The sequence below is a fragment of the Solanum lycopersicum genome, chromosome 4 (genome assembly GCF_036512215.1).
Source record: "Solanum lycopersicum chromosome 4, SLM_r2.1".
Classification (NCBI taxonomy): Eukaryota; Viridiplantae; Streptophyta; class Magnoliopsida; order Solanales; family Solanaceae; genus Solanum; species Solanum lycopersicum.
In genome coordinates, this window is record NC_090803.1 from 62,558,396 (window position 1) to 62,571,355 (window position 12,960).

A 12,960-nucleotide genomic window follows, 5' to 3' on the forward strand; every position below is an offset into this window, starting at 1 on the left:
TGTTATCAGATGCTACGAAATTGAAATGTTGTTGGAGGGGATATTTTTTGTAAACTGATATACCACATGAATCAGAGTGTGGGTTTAGTTTTAAAAGCAAAAGTTATTTTCATTATGTATATTATATTTTATAGAACATAAATGTTAGTATATGCTAAAATTGATGAGGTATAAAATAGAAGAATATAGCTGTGTTGTTCTTTTATTTACTCAGAATGCTCCTTGGGCAATCATCACTTAATTTTTTTCCTCAAATATGATAAGAATTTTCAAAGAAATATTTTTTTGACATTTGATTGAAATAAAATCGCATAACAAAGTAATAACATATTAATTAAGGAAAGATTAACAAAAAAGAAAAGTTTAATATGAAGAAAATGAGATACTAAAACATAAAAGAAAAATGAGAGATAACTGATAACAACAAGCTAATTCGTTTGCTTTGTATTTAACCATGTAAATTAACCATTGATAGCAACAATAAGCTAATTCATGCTGTATATGGATATAAAGGCAAACTTTAATGAATCTCTATATATTATTTGCTTATGCTCATTACATGGAATGAAAAGGTATGTAATCGGAATTAAAAACTATTTGAGAATAATCGGATATATCTAAGTATTTATTTATTAATATATAGGGAAAATAACAACGTCATCTAAAAATTTAAATTGCTAAAAAGAAAATATTTTTATTATTTAATTATTTTATTAACGAATTAATTACGACGGTAGCGCAAATCCAAAAAGTTTTTAGAGGTCACAATGTTGCATACCTCATATAGGCATTAAATAAAATCCACTTGCAAAAAATAACATTTATCATCTACGATTGACTAATTGGAGGTGGCTCAGACCACTTTTCAACATGCATTCTAGCTTTTTTAGCCTGTCGAAAAAAAAAATGCACAATTGTATCATTTTTTATATTAATATATTTATATTTCATAAAATAAAATAAAAAATAAAAAATTTTATATTTGATATTATTACTATTAGTACCTCTTTCTCCCAATCACAACGATACGTTATAAAAGCCAATATTATAGTCTGCAAAGCTGTTCCTCCAAAAATCATTCCTGCCCACATGCCCTACAGTTCCATTTTTCACTTATAACCCCAATTATTTTTCTTAACATTTTTATAAATATATATAAATGAATTTTTATTTAATGCATTGACAATTACCAGAGTGTGTCCAATCACAAACTATTCTATTCAACATTATGTAATTCAAATAATTGTTTATAATAAACATTAATTTATAACTATATGATAAAAAATAATATGACCAGCATACCTCAAGACCAGTGTGGAGAATCATACCCATAAGAATTCCAAGAGGGACTCCAACAAGGTAATAACAACCTAGATTAATATAAGCCACTTTTGATTGCCATCCTGAACCAACAGCAACCCCTGTAACAAACAAAAATCTTTCGATTAATTTTGTTTTACCAGATCCTCAACGTATATAAGTTAAACTCTTGTGTAATAAAATTAAAAACGTAATAATTACCGGATAAAACAGGTTGAACACTGTTTAGAAGAATGGTAAATGCAAGAAGGTAAGAGATCTTCTTAAAAGCTTTTAGGACATCAAAGCTTGATGAGAAAATTAGAGCAAATTTATCTTCATATATCATTATTAGTACACAAAATATTAGCCCTATAATGGTTGATTGTATCACTGATACCGCTGTTGCGAATTTTGCTGCCTTTCCTCTTCCAGCACCTAGCTCGTTCGCTACTCGCACTCTGAAAAAAATAATTTAGCGACTTTAGTTTAATAAAATTAAATTTCAATAATCATACGTAAAATAAATCTTATAAGTATCAAAAAAAATAAAAATGAAAGAAAGTAAAAAAGAATCTGAGATGTGGTTCAATCTGTTTTTACAACAAGTTTTTATAGAAATTATTCGTCTGACATGGCAAAAAAAATAAAAGTTGGTTTCTCTATTTTTAAAAGGTGATTAACAATGGATTAATAGAAATCATGCATATAGTGGTAGGCGGTAGAATAAAGTAATTAATGTGATGTACTTGATAATTTGTGCCATAACATGTACGGATTAATCGAGGGGTGATCTAATTAGTAGGATATATTAATCTAATCAGTCCAATATTATATTTTTAGTAGATATCTAATTTCTTTTCATATCAACAAATATTAATCAAAACATTAATCAAATAGATTAAGTGATTTTGTAGGTGATAAAATGTGAGTTCATGAACTCTTCATTGCAATAATGAATCTAGACAGAATTAAGAGAAAGAGGAAGAAGAATTGTATTGAACTTTTGAAGTGAAAAATGATTTATTTTTACAATGAAGCATCATGCTAACTTATATAACATTCTAACTCAATGTATGACACATTTCTCGAGGTAACTAAGTACACATTAATCGAGACAACTAACTAGCTAAGTAACAATTAACTACACTAAGCTAATTAACTGAAAAATGAAAAGTTACTGTAGCAGCTAACTAAATTACTGTAGTAGCTAACTAACTTGACATTAACTAGCTTTAGGATATTAAAGCTAAAAGAATTGCATAGTTTTCAACATTCCCCCTCAAGCTGAAGGGTGCAAAATGTTGAGCACACCAAGCTTGCTCAAAAGGTATGAATGTTGAGCTTGACTCAACCCCTTTGTTAGCAAATATGCCAGTTGTTGTTGAGTATTAACATGGACTTTGTCAATAACTCTTGCTTTGATCTTATCTCTGATGAAATGACAGTTAATTTCAATGTGTTTTGTCCTCTCGTGAAAAACTGGATTTGCTGCTAGTTGTATAGCAGATTTGCTATCACCGAACACAAGAATTGACATCTGGATTTCCACACATAGCTCAGTAAACAACCCCAACAACCAAGTGATTTCAGACACAACTGATGCCATGCTTCTATATTCAGCTTCAGCTGAGCTTCTGAAAATAGTCTGCTGTTTTTTTGATTTCCATGACAGAAGTGATTCTCCAAACTTAACCACATAACCTATAATAGACCTCCTGGTATCAGGACGAGCAGCCCAATCAGAATCACACCAACATGATAACACATTAGCATGTTTAGATTGTAACCAGATTCCTTGACCAACTGTTCCTTTAAGATACTTAATCACTCTTATTGATGCATCCCAATGTGACCTCTTGGGAGATTGCATAAACTGACTCAAGACTTGTATTGCATAGCGGATATCTGGCCTGGTAATAGTAGCGTATAAGAGCTTTCCAACCACCCTTTGGTAAGCTGTAATGTCTTGTAGTACAACATCTCCAGTATGACCATTAACCAAATCATACTCTACTGATGTCAACCTAAGATTTGACTCAATGGGGGGTAGAAGAAGGTTTAGCACCTGTTAAACCTGCTTCAGAAATAAGTTCTAACACATATTTTCTTTGATTCAAACTCGTTCTGCTGATCTCAACACTTCAATGCCAAGAAAAAACCTGAGCTCACCAAGGTCTTTTAACTTGAACTGCTTATGAAAATTTTCCTTTGCTTAATTGATCATTTTAGTATTACTTCTAGTAATCAGCAAATCATCAACACAAACTAGAATAACTATGTTGTCTGCATCTTTCTTCAAGGTGAATAAGGAATAATCATGACCAGTTTGAGTAAAACCAGCTGCCACTACGGCATTAGTCAACTTCAAATTTCACTGTTTAGATGCCTGTTTAAGCCCATATAGAGATTTAAGTAACTTGCACACCTTATTTTCTCCTGGTTTTTTAAAATCCTTCAGGCATCTGCGTGTAGACTTCCTCCTCAAGATCACCTTGAAGGAAGATATTATAAACATTCATTTGGTATATAGTCACACATCTAACTGTTACCATTTTAGCAACTGGTGAGAATTTATCATGATAGTCTAATCCTTCGTACTGACTGTACCCTTTAGATACCAACCTAACTTTGAATCTTTCAACTTCACCATCTGCTTTGTATTTTATCTTGTAAATCCACTTAGAACCCACAATGTGCATTCCTTTAGGTAAATCAACTACTGACCATGTATTGTTTTCTTCTAAAGCCTTGATCTCTTGTTGCATAGCTTGGATCAATCTATCATCCTTGACAGCCTGGTGAAAATGTTTAGGTTCAATGCATTCAGAGAATTTGCTTACAAATGTCTTGTAACAAGATGTAACTCTGTCATAGCTGAGAGAATTAGCTATTGGATGCCTGGTGCTACTTTGTTTTCTGTCTGCATAATCTTACATCTAACTGGTTCCTCGACAATCCTTGAAGTCCTTCTAACACTTGTAGTAGGTACTCCAAGAATCTCAGTGGCAATAGGAATATTAGTTGTACTGTCATCATGGTCTGTGTTTGCAACTCTTATCATGAAGAACTTCTATGTCTACATCATCATTAGTACTCACATCATTATCATCATTAGTATGATGAACTTCTGTGTCTGTAGTAACATCAAGATCACAATCCATCATGGAATTGTCAGCAACATCTAATAGAGAACCACATACATCTATTAATGTATCTGTATATACTTTCTTTGTAGAAAAAGAAAAGATAGTGTCATGAAAAACTACATCTCTGATCACAAGAAACTTCTTGGACTTTATATCCAACAATACATAACCTTTCTGTAACTCTAAGTATCCTAGAAATATGGTAGGAATAGCTCATTCTGCAAATTTATCACTCTTAGGCACCACTGTAGCATAGCACAAACAACCTATAACATTTAGATGATCAAGTGTTGGAATTTTAGAATAAAGAAGTTCATAGGGACTTTTGTTTGAGATACTTGAAGAAGGTAATTTGTTCATCAAATATACAACAGCCTTGATACAATATCCCCAATATCTGATAGGTAATTGTGATTAAAACCTGGTAGCTCTAGCTATGTTAAGAATTTGCCTATGTTTCCTTTTCACCACACCATTTTGTTGTGGTGTATGTGGACAACTGCTTTGATGAAGTACTCCTAGTTCATGAAACAATTTAATACATTAAGAGTTGAAGAACTCAGTACCATTATCTGATCTCACAACTTTAACATGTGCACCAAATTAAGTCTTGATCATAGAGAAGAACAATTTTATGGCTGCAACAGTTTCAGACTTCAATTGCAACAAGTAAACCCAAACAAATCTACTGTAGTCATCAACAATAGTTAAAAAATAGTGCTTTTTGTCTAGAGTAGGAGTGTTATATGGTCCCCATAAATCTATATGAACCAAGTCAAAACTAGTAGAATCTCTAGAATTGCTACTAGGAAATACTTGCCTTGTTTGCTTAGCTAATGGACAAACAGGACAACTAACAAGTATATCATTCTTATTGCTAGAAAGTAGATTTAAATGTTTCATGATGAAGTGAGAAGGATGCCCAAGTTTTTGATGCCAAAGCCGAGTATCTTGTCTTGCTATTCCTGCATCCATCACTTGTTGCTTACATTTGTCTATTTTATTCAATGTTGAGCCACTCTTGAACATGTATAGACCTCCCTGCTCCTAACCAATCCCCTTCACCTTGCCACTAAAGAGGTCCTGGTAAACACAGAAGTCAGGATAAAATGATACAAAGCAAGATAGTTCCCTTGTTATCTTGGATACTTACAGCAAATTGAACTTGAAGTCTGGTTCATGCAGTACATTTCTCACAATATCATCATCAAATATAGCTGATTCACCAGTGTGATTCACATTTACTCTATCCCCTGTGGGTAAATGTACCTGGTTCTTCTATGACTTACTCAATTCATGACCCTTAAACAATGACTGCTTATGTGTTGTGATATGATGAGTTGCACCATAATCTACAATCCAGTCTTGTGAGAAAATTTTTTTTTTTGACATTAAACAAGTTGCAATACCTGCCATGTTAACTCTCTTTGGCTCCTCTTTGTTCAACATCTCCAAAATTTGTTTATATTCCTTCTCTGTGAATACTTGTGCCTTTGCCAAACCTGTGTCATCTCCTGCACTTTGACTGGTTGAAGCTAGTTGAGACTGATCATATGAACTGTTGGAATCACCAGTCACATTGTTGGCTATATGCTGACCTCCATAACCAGCACCAAAGCCACCACTAGTGTTCTTATTACCATAACCTGTTTTCTTCCTGAACTTCCAATCACCTGGATAACCAATTAGTTTATAGCAATTATCCTTAGTGTGACCAGTAAAGTGACAGTACTCACACTTCTTGCCCTTATAAAATTACTTCCTTTGATTTTTATTCACATTCATCACCATTGAGTTTGGCTTATCAACTACATTGACTGTGCATGTTGAATATTGAATTTCATCCTCTATGATCATGGTATATGCTTGGTTTAAAGAAAATGTAACTCCTTTAAGCAATATCTGTCTACGAGGTTAATCATATGATTCATTTAAGCCACTTAAAAACTGAATTAGCCTCAATTCTTGAAGGTGATCTACATACTCCTTAGACTGTGGACATGTGCAACTAGGATGTGGTTTCACAACATCATATTCACTCCATAAAGTCTTGAGCTTAGTGAAATAGTAAGACACAGAATCAGTATCTTGTGTGAGTGTAGTGATCTCCTTGTGCAACTGGTAAATTCTCATGCGATTGATCTTATCAAACCTTTCCTTGAGATCTGCCCAAACTAAGAATGCAGTTGTGGCATAAACTATACCACTGAGAAGCTCCTCACTCACAGTGTTCATCAACCACGACAAGACTATGGCATTACATGTTTCCCACTGTCGTGTAGCTCATCTTTGTACAACGCTTTGGTGTAGGCACCAGTTACAAAACCATATTTTCTTTTCCGTAAAAGTGCAATTCTTATGGATTTGCTCCAAACACCATAGTTCTCAGAGCTAGTCAGCTTGATAGGTATAAACATAGCTCCTAATGAGTCAGATATGTCCAATATACAGAGGATCACTTTTATCGATTCTTAAAACAACCATTATCGAGCTTATCAATCAAATCAACACAAAATGAACTAGCTAGTTGAGATCTGAACTCTCCTAGAAGAAGAAAAACAGCCTCACAACCAATCAATCAACACAAAAACCAATTAGCTAGATGAGATCGAAACTATTTCAGCAGAAAAATAAATCACAAACTTTAACAGCTTGAGGAGATCTAAACTCCACTAGATTCCTGCTCTAGATTCCTGCACTAAAAATTCAGCATCTCCTGCTCTGATACCATGATAAAATGTGAGTTCATAATGTGAGTTCATGAACTCATCATTGCAATAATGAATCTTGACAGAATTAAGAGAAAGAGGAAGAAGAATTGTATTGAACTTGTGAAGTGAATAATGATCTATTTTTACAATGAAGCCTCATGCTAACTTATATAGCATTCTAACTCAATGTATGACACATTTCTCGAGGTAACTAAGTACACATTAATCGAGGCAACTAACTAGCTAAGTAACAATTAACTACACTAAGCTAATTAACTGAAAAATGGAAAGTTACTATAGCAGCTAACTAAATTACTGTAGCAGCTAACTAACTTGACATTAACTAACTTTAGGATATTAAAGCTAACAAAAATGCATAATTTTCAACAGTAGGTAATTAAAGTTTTCATATTTGAGTAATTTTTTGATTAAAAACAAAGTTAACGAACTATTTTTGGAGAAAAAAATCCGTATATAAATGACTGTTGAGTAACGTTATGAGAGGACGATTCATATATGTAATTGACTTTCTAACAACAAATTCATAGTCAAATGATCATATGAAATATTATCTTTAATTATAAATATTCATATTATATGACGTTTGTGATTACTATATTAAGTTTGTAACAATACTACAATCTCAACTTCAGTACGTAGTAGATATATAATATATGCTTATAAGTGTGAAATGAACGGATAGGTATAAGGTTTAATTTTAATTTATCCTATGCAATTCAATAAAGACAAGAAAGAAACCTATTACACTTAATAATAATGTTGGCTGTTTGTATCTTTTATGTTCAATTAATAGATATGAACATCGAAACATTAAAATACAAGAACGTGAATCACTGAGTTCATCAGTTCAAATTAATTTTAATTTGAATATATTAGTATTACATTAAGATCCAAAAGAAACACAAATGCTGAGACTGACAATTAATTTGACAGTTTGCCACTATGCCTTTGTATTTTTTATTTATGACCACAAATCAAATGGTACAAAGAGACAACAACATCATTTTCTTAATTTATCGTTTTTGTGTCAATTGTTACGCATCACAAGTTCACAACACGTAACAACTTCAATAAAAAAGTTATCCCCTCTCTACTCGTATATGCTTATTAACCATGTTTTTAGATATAATATTTTAAATTCTTTTAAGATTAAACATTCAATTGAAAGATTGTTAGAGTATAGTCCATTATAATAATTGCAATGGTTAAATGTTTAAGTGAGAAATTATTGAGATATATATTACTAAATATATGATAAAACATAGTATATATTATAATGGATCATATATTTATTTATGCTATCTATTAACTTATATAGTAGATGGTTTAGTGTATACAAATTTAGTTTGTACTAAGAGGATTAAATTATCGTTCTTTTAAGTATAAAGTTTTTTTCTTCACAATCTAAGATAGAAATTGGACATGTCATCGATATAAGATTATATATAATTTATTTTGATTATGAAAATGATAGAGTTTCAACTTCTTATGCTAGTGCATTTTGTATGTATTGAACGAGACTAGTAGAGATAATTGTTTTAGAGTTTAGACTGACTGACAAAAACATATTCTTTAAATAGTTAAATGTACTATATTCTCAATCCTAATGTAACTATTATGACATGTATATATTAATTGTCGTATTGATTTATTATAAGGAAAGATTCTAATATGAGTTGATATGTCTGGTAGAATCAATGATAATAATATATATTGGTAAAATAATAAGTTGATTGATTCATGCCTTGATGTAGAGATCGATGATATGTCCTTTTGAAAAACTAATAAGTTTTCACTGTGTTAAATCTTGCAAGTAGATTTATAAGTTCGACACATAAAATTAATTAAGGAGTGTTAACCCGCCCCACATTGCCGTATTTCCATCCTATACTTATTTTGATGAAATTATATATTATGACTATCACGTGTTTGGGTATTTGCTTTTAAGGCTACCTAATTTTAGTTTGAAGCGTGTAAGGCTCTTTAATAGAGAGAGTTATTTTTATATCTTTAAATACGAGATCTCTAAAATTGAACTTTTTTTTATACATATTAGATTTCCTTTTTATACTCATTTTCAATACATTTTTTAGACATGTTGATTGTATTAAACTCAAATATCTTATTACCAATCTGGCCAGAGATTATAGAAGACTTAAAATGAGAATAAGAAAATATATCATTTTATTTATATTTTATATTTATATATAAAAGAAAAGAGGTGTATTAATTACCCGGTGGCAGCGAAAAACGCAAGTGGTATCATCATCTCCCAACCATTAATATTCATGCTGCAATAAAGGGAAACAAAAATAAAGAAGTATTACTCAATAATTGGATTGTTAAGTTTAGCTCAATAATTATTCTTTCTCTAACGTCATTTAATTCGACGCTAAGAAAAATTTAAAAAAAAAATTATAATCTAAAATAAATTTAAATATTTTTAGGAAATGTGACACGACTAATGACATACCAGATGGACAACGCATCAAGGGCCAACGTCGCGTTCTCCAAATATCCTGTCATCAACATCAATATCCGATAGTACCAGTTCTCCAAGCTACAAAAATTTCCAAATTAAATAATAATATCAATTTTTTTTTTACTTTTAATTTTCCATTTCATCATTTAAAATTCCGTTAGTTATGAATTACTTTGAGAGTGATTTCTGATAAATCCATTTTTTTATTTTATGTTTACCAAAGCATAACACCAGCAGCAGCGGAAAGTCGAAAAAATTCGCAAAGTCCCGAAAATGCTTGTGTTGAGAAGCCAGTCCACGTTTCTGGGCACCCACCGCATGCGGCATACATAAACATTCCAATAACCAGCAACCACCACGATATGTCTAGTGCTGCGGCGGCTCCCACTAACCCCAAATTCAGTTTGTACACAAACAACCAACTGATCACCGTGTGAATCGCCAGCACCGCAAGTGAAATCCAGGCGATAACCACCGTCTTCAGCTGGCTCTGGAGGAACCTCTGTATCGGAAACTGAAAAGCAAAGCTGAAGTGTAGCGGAATAAACCACAACGCCACTATCCCTGATAGCTCTGCGACGTCGTCTGGTTGACCTAGCGATTTTAAAATTGGGGTAGCGTATATGTACATCGGAAGGAGAAGGAAACAACAGAGGGTTAATACAATCCATGATCTCTGCATGTATATTCCTAACATATGGTGCTTTTTGGCTCCATAAGCTTGCCCGCATAACGTTTCTAATGCACTCGCCATCCCTAACTTCATTTACATGTCAAAATTGAAACAGAGGAAGTCAGTAATTTTGATGATGAAGATCCAATCAAATCAATTTGAAAGAAATTTTTTAGGGATTTGTTAAATTAGCTCTAACACACGTCCCAAAAGCGAAAAGAGATTAACCAAACCTCATAAGACATCCACCCTTCTCATTAATCAGCGATATGAGATTTTTAATCATTCTTTAACCGGATTAATTGCAACTCATGTATACAAAAATGTCAAACATGAAAATTGTTGAACTCGTAACTTGAATACAACTTTTTAATCGGGTGTTAAGATGATTAGAATTTAACAATTTTGATGAAGAAGATTCAATAAATCGTCCCCTGTTTTTCAAATGTGCAGATGAGTACAAATAATAGTGTATGATTTGAAAGAAGTTGAGGGGATATGTACATACAAGGAGACCAAAGTTGAGTCCAACAATGACGGTATTAGAAATGGAGATAGCAGCAAGTTGAACTTCACCAAGGTGACCAGCAAAACTTTGAGTGATAATATTCATGGTGTAAGAAGCTATACGGCTGAAGATGGCTGGACCGACGATATGCCATAGTTTTTTGGTTTCAATCCATACTCTTGTTTTCAGATCCTCATCTTCATCCTCAATTTTATTCTCCGACAACAATAATGGTTGCTGGTTCTCGTCGATAACGCTGCCCATTCGTAACACTAGAACTAAAATCAGCCACGATATAAGAATTGGGTACTAAAAATAGAGTTGTATAGAGGGATTTTATAGAAAATAATAGAGTAACAATTATGATGCAAGTTTTTACAATTGGCCAATTCATTAAATTAAATCCGCGTATATATATTTGGTAAGTAAACAAAAAAGTATTACTCTTTAAAAAAGTATGTAATCTGATTTAGCTTAATATTATGAGAAGGGGAATCTAAGTTGCATTATTCAACTGCAATTTCATCAGCAAATTTCGTTTCAATAAAATTAATCAAAATTAAACTGATCTTAGAATGTGTATGAATAACTGGTAAAAATACTTATACATAATCTTACGGTGATTTTTTCTACTTGTTTTTTTATTATTTAATAAGCAATTAAAAATATTCTTAAAAAATATTTATATGATAAGGCAAACAATAATAAGAGTGGAGGTTTGGGTAGCGTTAGTGGTGGATGGGAGGGATGATGGGTGTTTTGGAGGGTTAAAGATTAGAAGAAAACAATTAACTTTTGAACGTTATTTATAAAATCAATTTTCTCCAAGTTATTTAGGAAAGATATTACTTGGTTAATCGTAATGGACAAAATTTTATATTAAAAGAGATTTCAAAATTGTTATGTTACGTTTCACAAAATAAAATGACAAATTTATGATAAGAATATGCACGATAAAAGAGGGAACTGATAAAGAAACATACACAAACAACAAAAAGTCATTTTTCTAAACTTTAAAATCAGTTTTTTTTTTGTAATTAAAAAAAGCATCTTCCATACAATATAAAACGGTTAATTAACCTTTTAAATGAAAATGATCTAGGATTGAAAATATAAATATTTTCCTCCATATTAAAACACACCCTTAGGCTGATCTATTTATAAAAATTTCGCAGAACTATATCCACGAATTAAAAATAATCACTATTATAGTTGTACTACATAATATGTTTTGTGCATAATTTTCTCAATTCTGAATACAATTTGGGTTTTATAAGAAAAGACATACAGACGCAGTAATCAGTAATTCAGTTCACTGTTTCATGTCAATTTTGGCAAGTATTTCACATGCTAACATGTCTTCTTTTTTTTTTTTCCGTCTCCTACGATATTTTAAATGTACTATAGTTTTTAATGTTGACCAGTGATTGTCATTATTATATAACAAAACATGGTTAAAAATAAAATAAAAATGTTAAAATCTAAAAAGCATAGTATAGACTAATAGAACGGACAACTATGTAGCAAAATCGAAAATGGCTACTTCTCAATCAATTTGATGCCAACTTGTTTTGATATATAATCTAGACTTTGATAACGATATATCCAACAAAGACGACTTAAATAAGAATGTAATTATGCGTTTATGATTTGATTTAGATATCTTAATAAGTTATTTATGTTGTGCAAATTTTGTTAATTTTTGGCTCAAAAGAACAAAAGGTAGCATATTATAATTTTTTCAAATATTTATATATGTGTGTCTAAAATTATAAAAAATTTAAATAGTATTTGTATAGTTAGTTTAATTAAATTAAATAAAACTTTATATCAGATGTCAATATGAATAATCAAATAAAAAATTATTGAGTTTTTTGCAGCTTGATTTAATTTTCATTTTGATATATAGATCACGTAATTTATCAATTTTCAGTGAATACCCTAGATATAAATTTTATTAGTATTTTACTGAGTAGAATAGGGTACAAGCAGAGGCCTCTTCGTCAACATGTCTTTTTCACTTGCTTTTGTTAAGTAGGCATCTCTGCCACAACGTTTATAAGTGTATTACTTCTTTGCTTAATTAATAGTTAGGTTCTAGATTAGGCCACCATGTT

The 12,960-nt window shown here is 31.4% G+C and overlaps 1 protein-coding gene across 2 annotated transcripts; it reads right to left on the bottom strand.

Annotated features, from left to right (window-relative positions):
- Window positions 1–674: 674 nt before the first annotated feature.
- Window positions 675–12,387, bottom strand: DDTFR18 (ripening regulated protein DDTFR18). Of its 2 annotated transcripts, XM_069296355.1 has the most exons (9): window positions 11,630–12,387; window positions 10,844–11,432; window positions 9,881–10,422; window positions 9,654–9,740; window positions 9,415–9,471; window positions 1,522–1,760; window positions 1,303–1,421; window positions 1,005–1,094; window positions 675–891 (listed from the first exon to the last, which is right to left on the bottom strand). In XM_069296355.1, exons 2-9 carry the CDS (start codon window positions 11,105–11,107, stop codon window positions 829–831), a joined length of 1,461 nt encoding a protein of 486 aa, XP_069152456.1. In that variant the 5' UTR covers window positions 11,108–11,432; window positions 11,630–12,387; the 3' UTR covers window positions 675–828.
- Between the last annotated feature and the right edge of the window lie 573 nt (window positions 12,388–12,960).

What these genes read in the sequence shown, in the direction of transcription:
- DDTFR18 (XM_069296355.1), bottom strand. Translation starts at nt 11,107, where the DNA reads ATGGGCAGCGTTATCGACGAGAACCAGCAACCATTATTGTTGTCGGAG. An exon ending in GACTCAACTTTGGTCTCCTT is followed by an intron (nt 10,423 to 10,843) that starts GTATGTACATAT and finishes ATGTAAATGAAG; the next exon opens with TTAGGGATGGCGAGTGCATT. An exon ending in GCGTTTTTCGCTGCCACCGG is followed by an intron (nt 1,761 to 9,414) that starts GTAATTAATACA and finishes TATTTTTTTCAG; the next exon opens with AGTGCGAGTAGCGAACGAGC.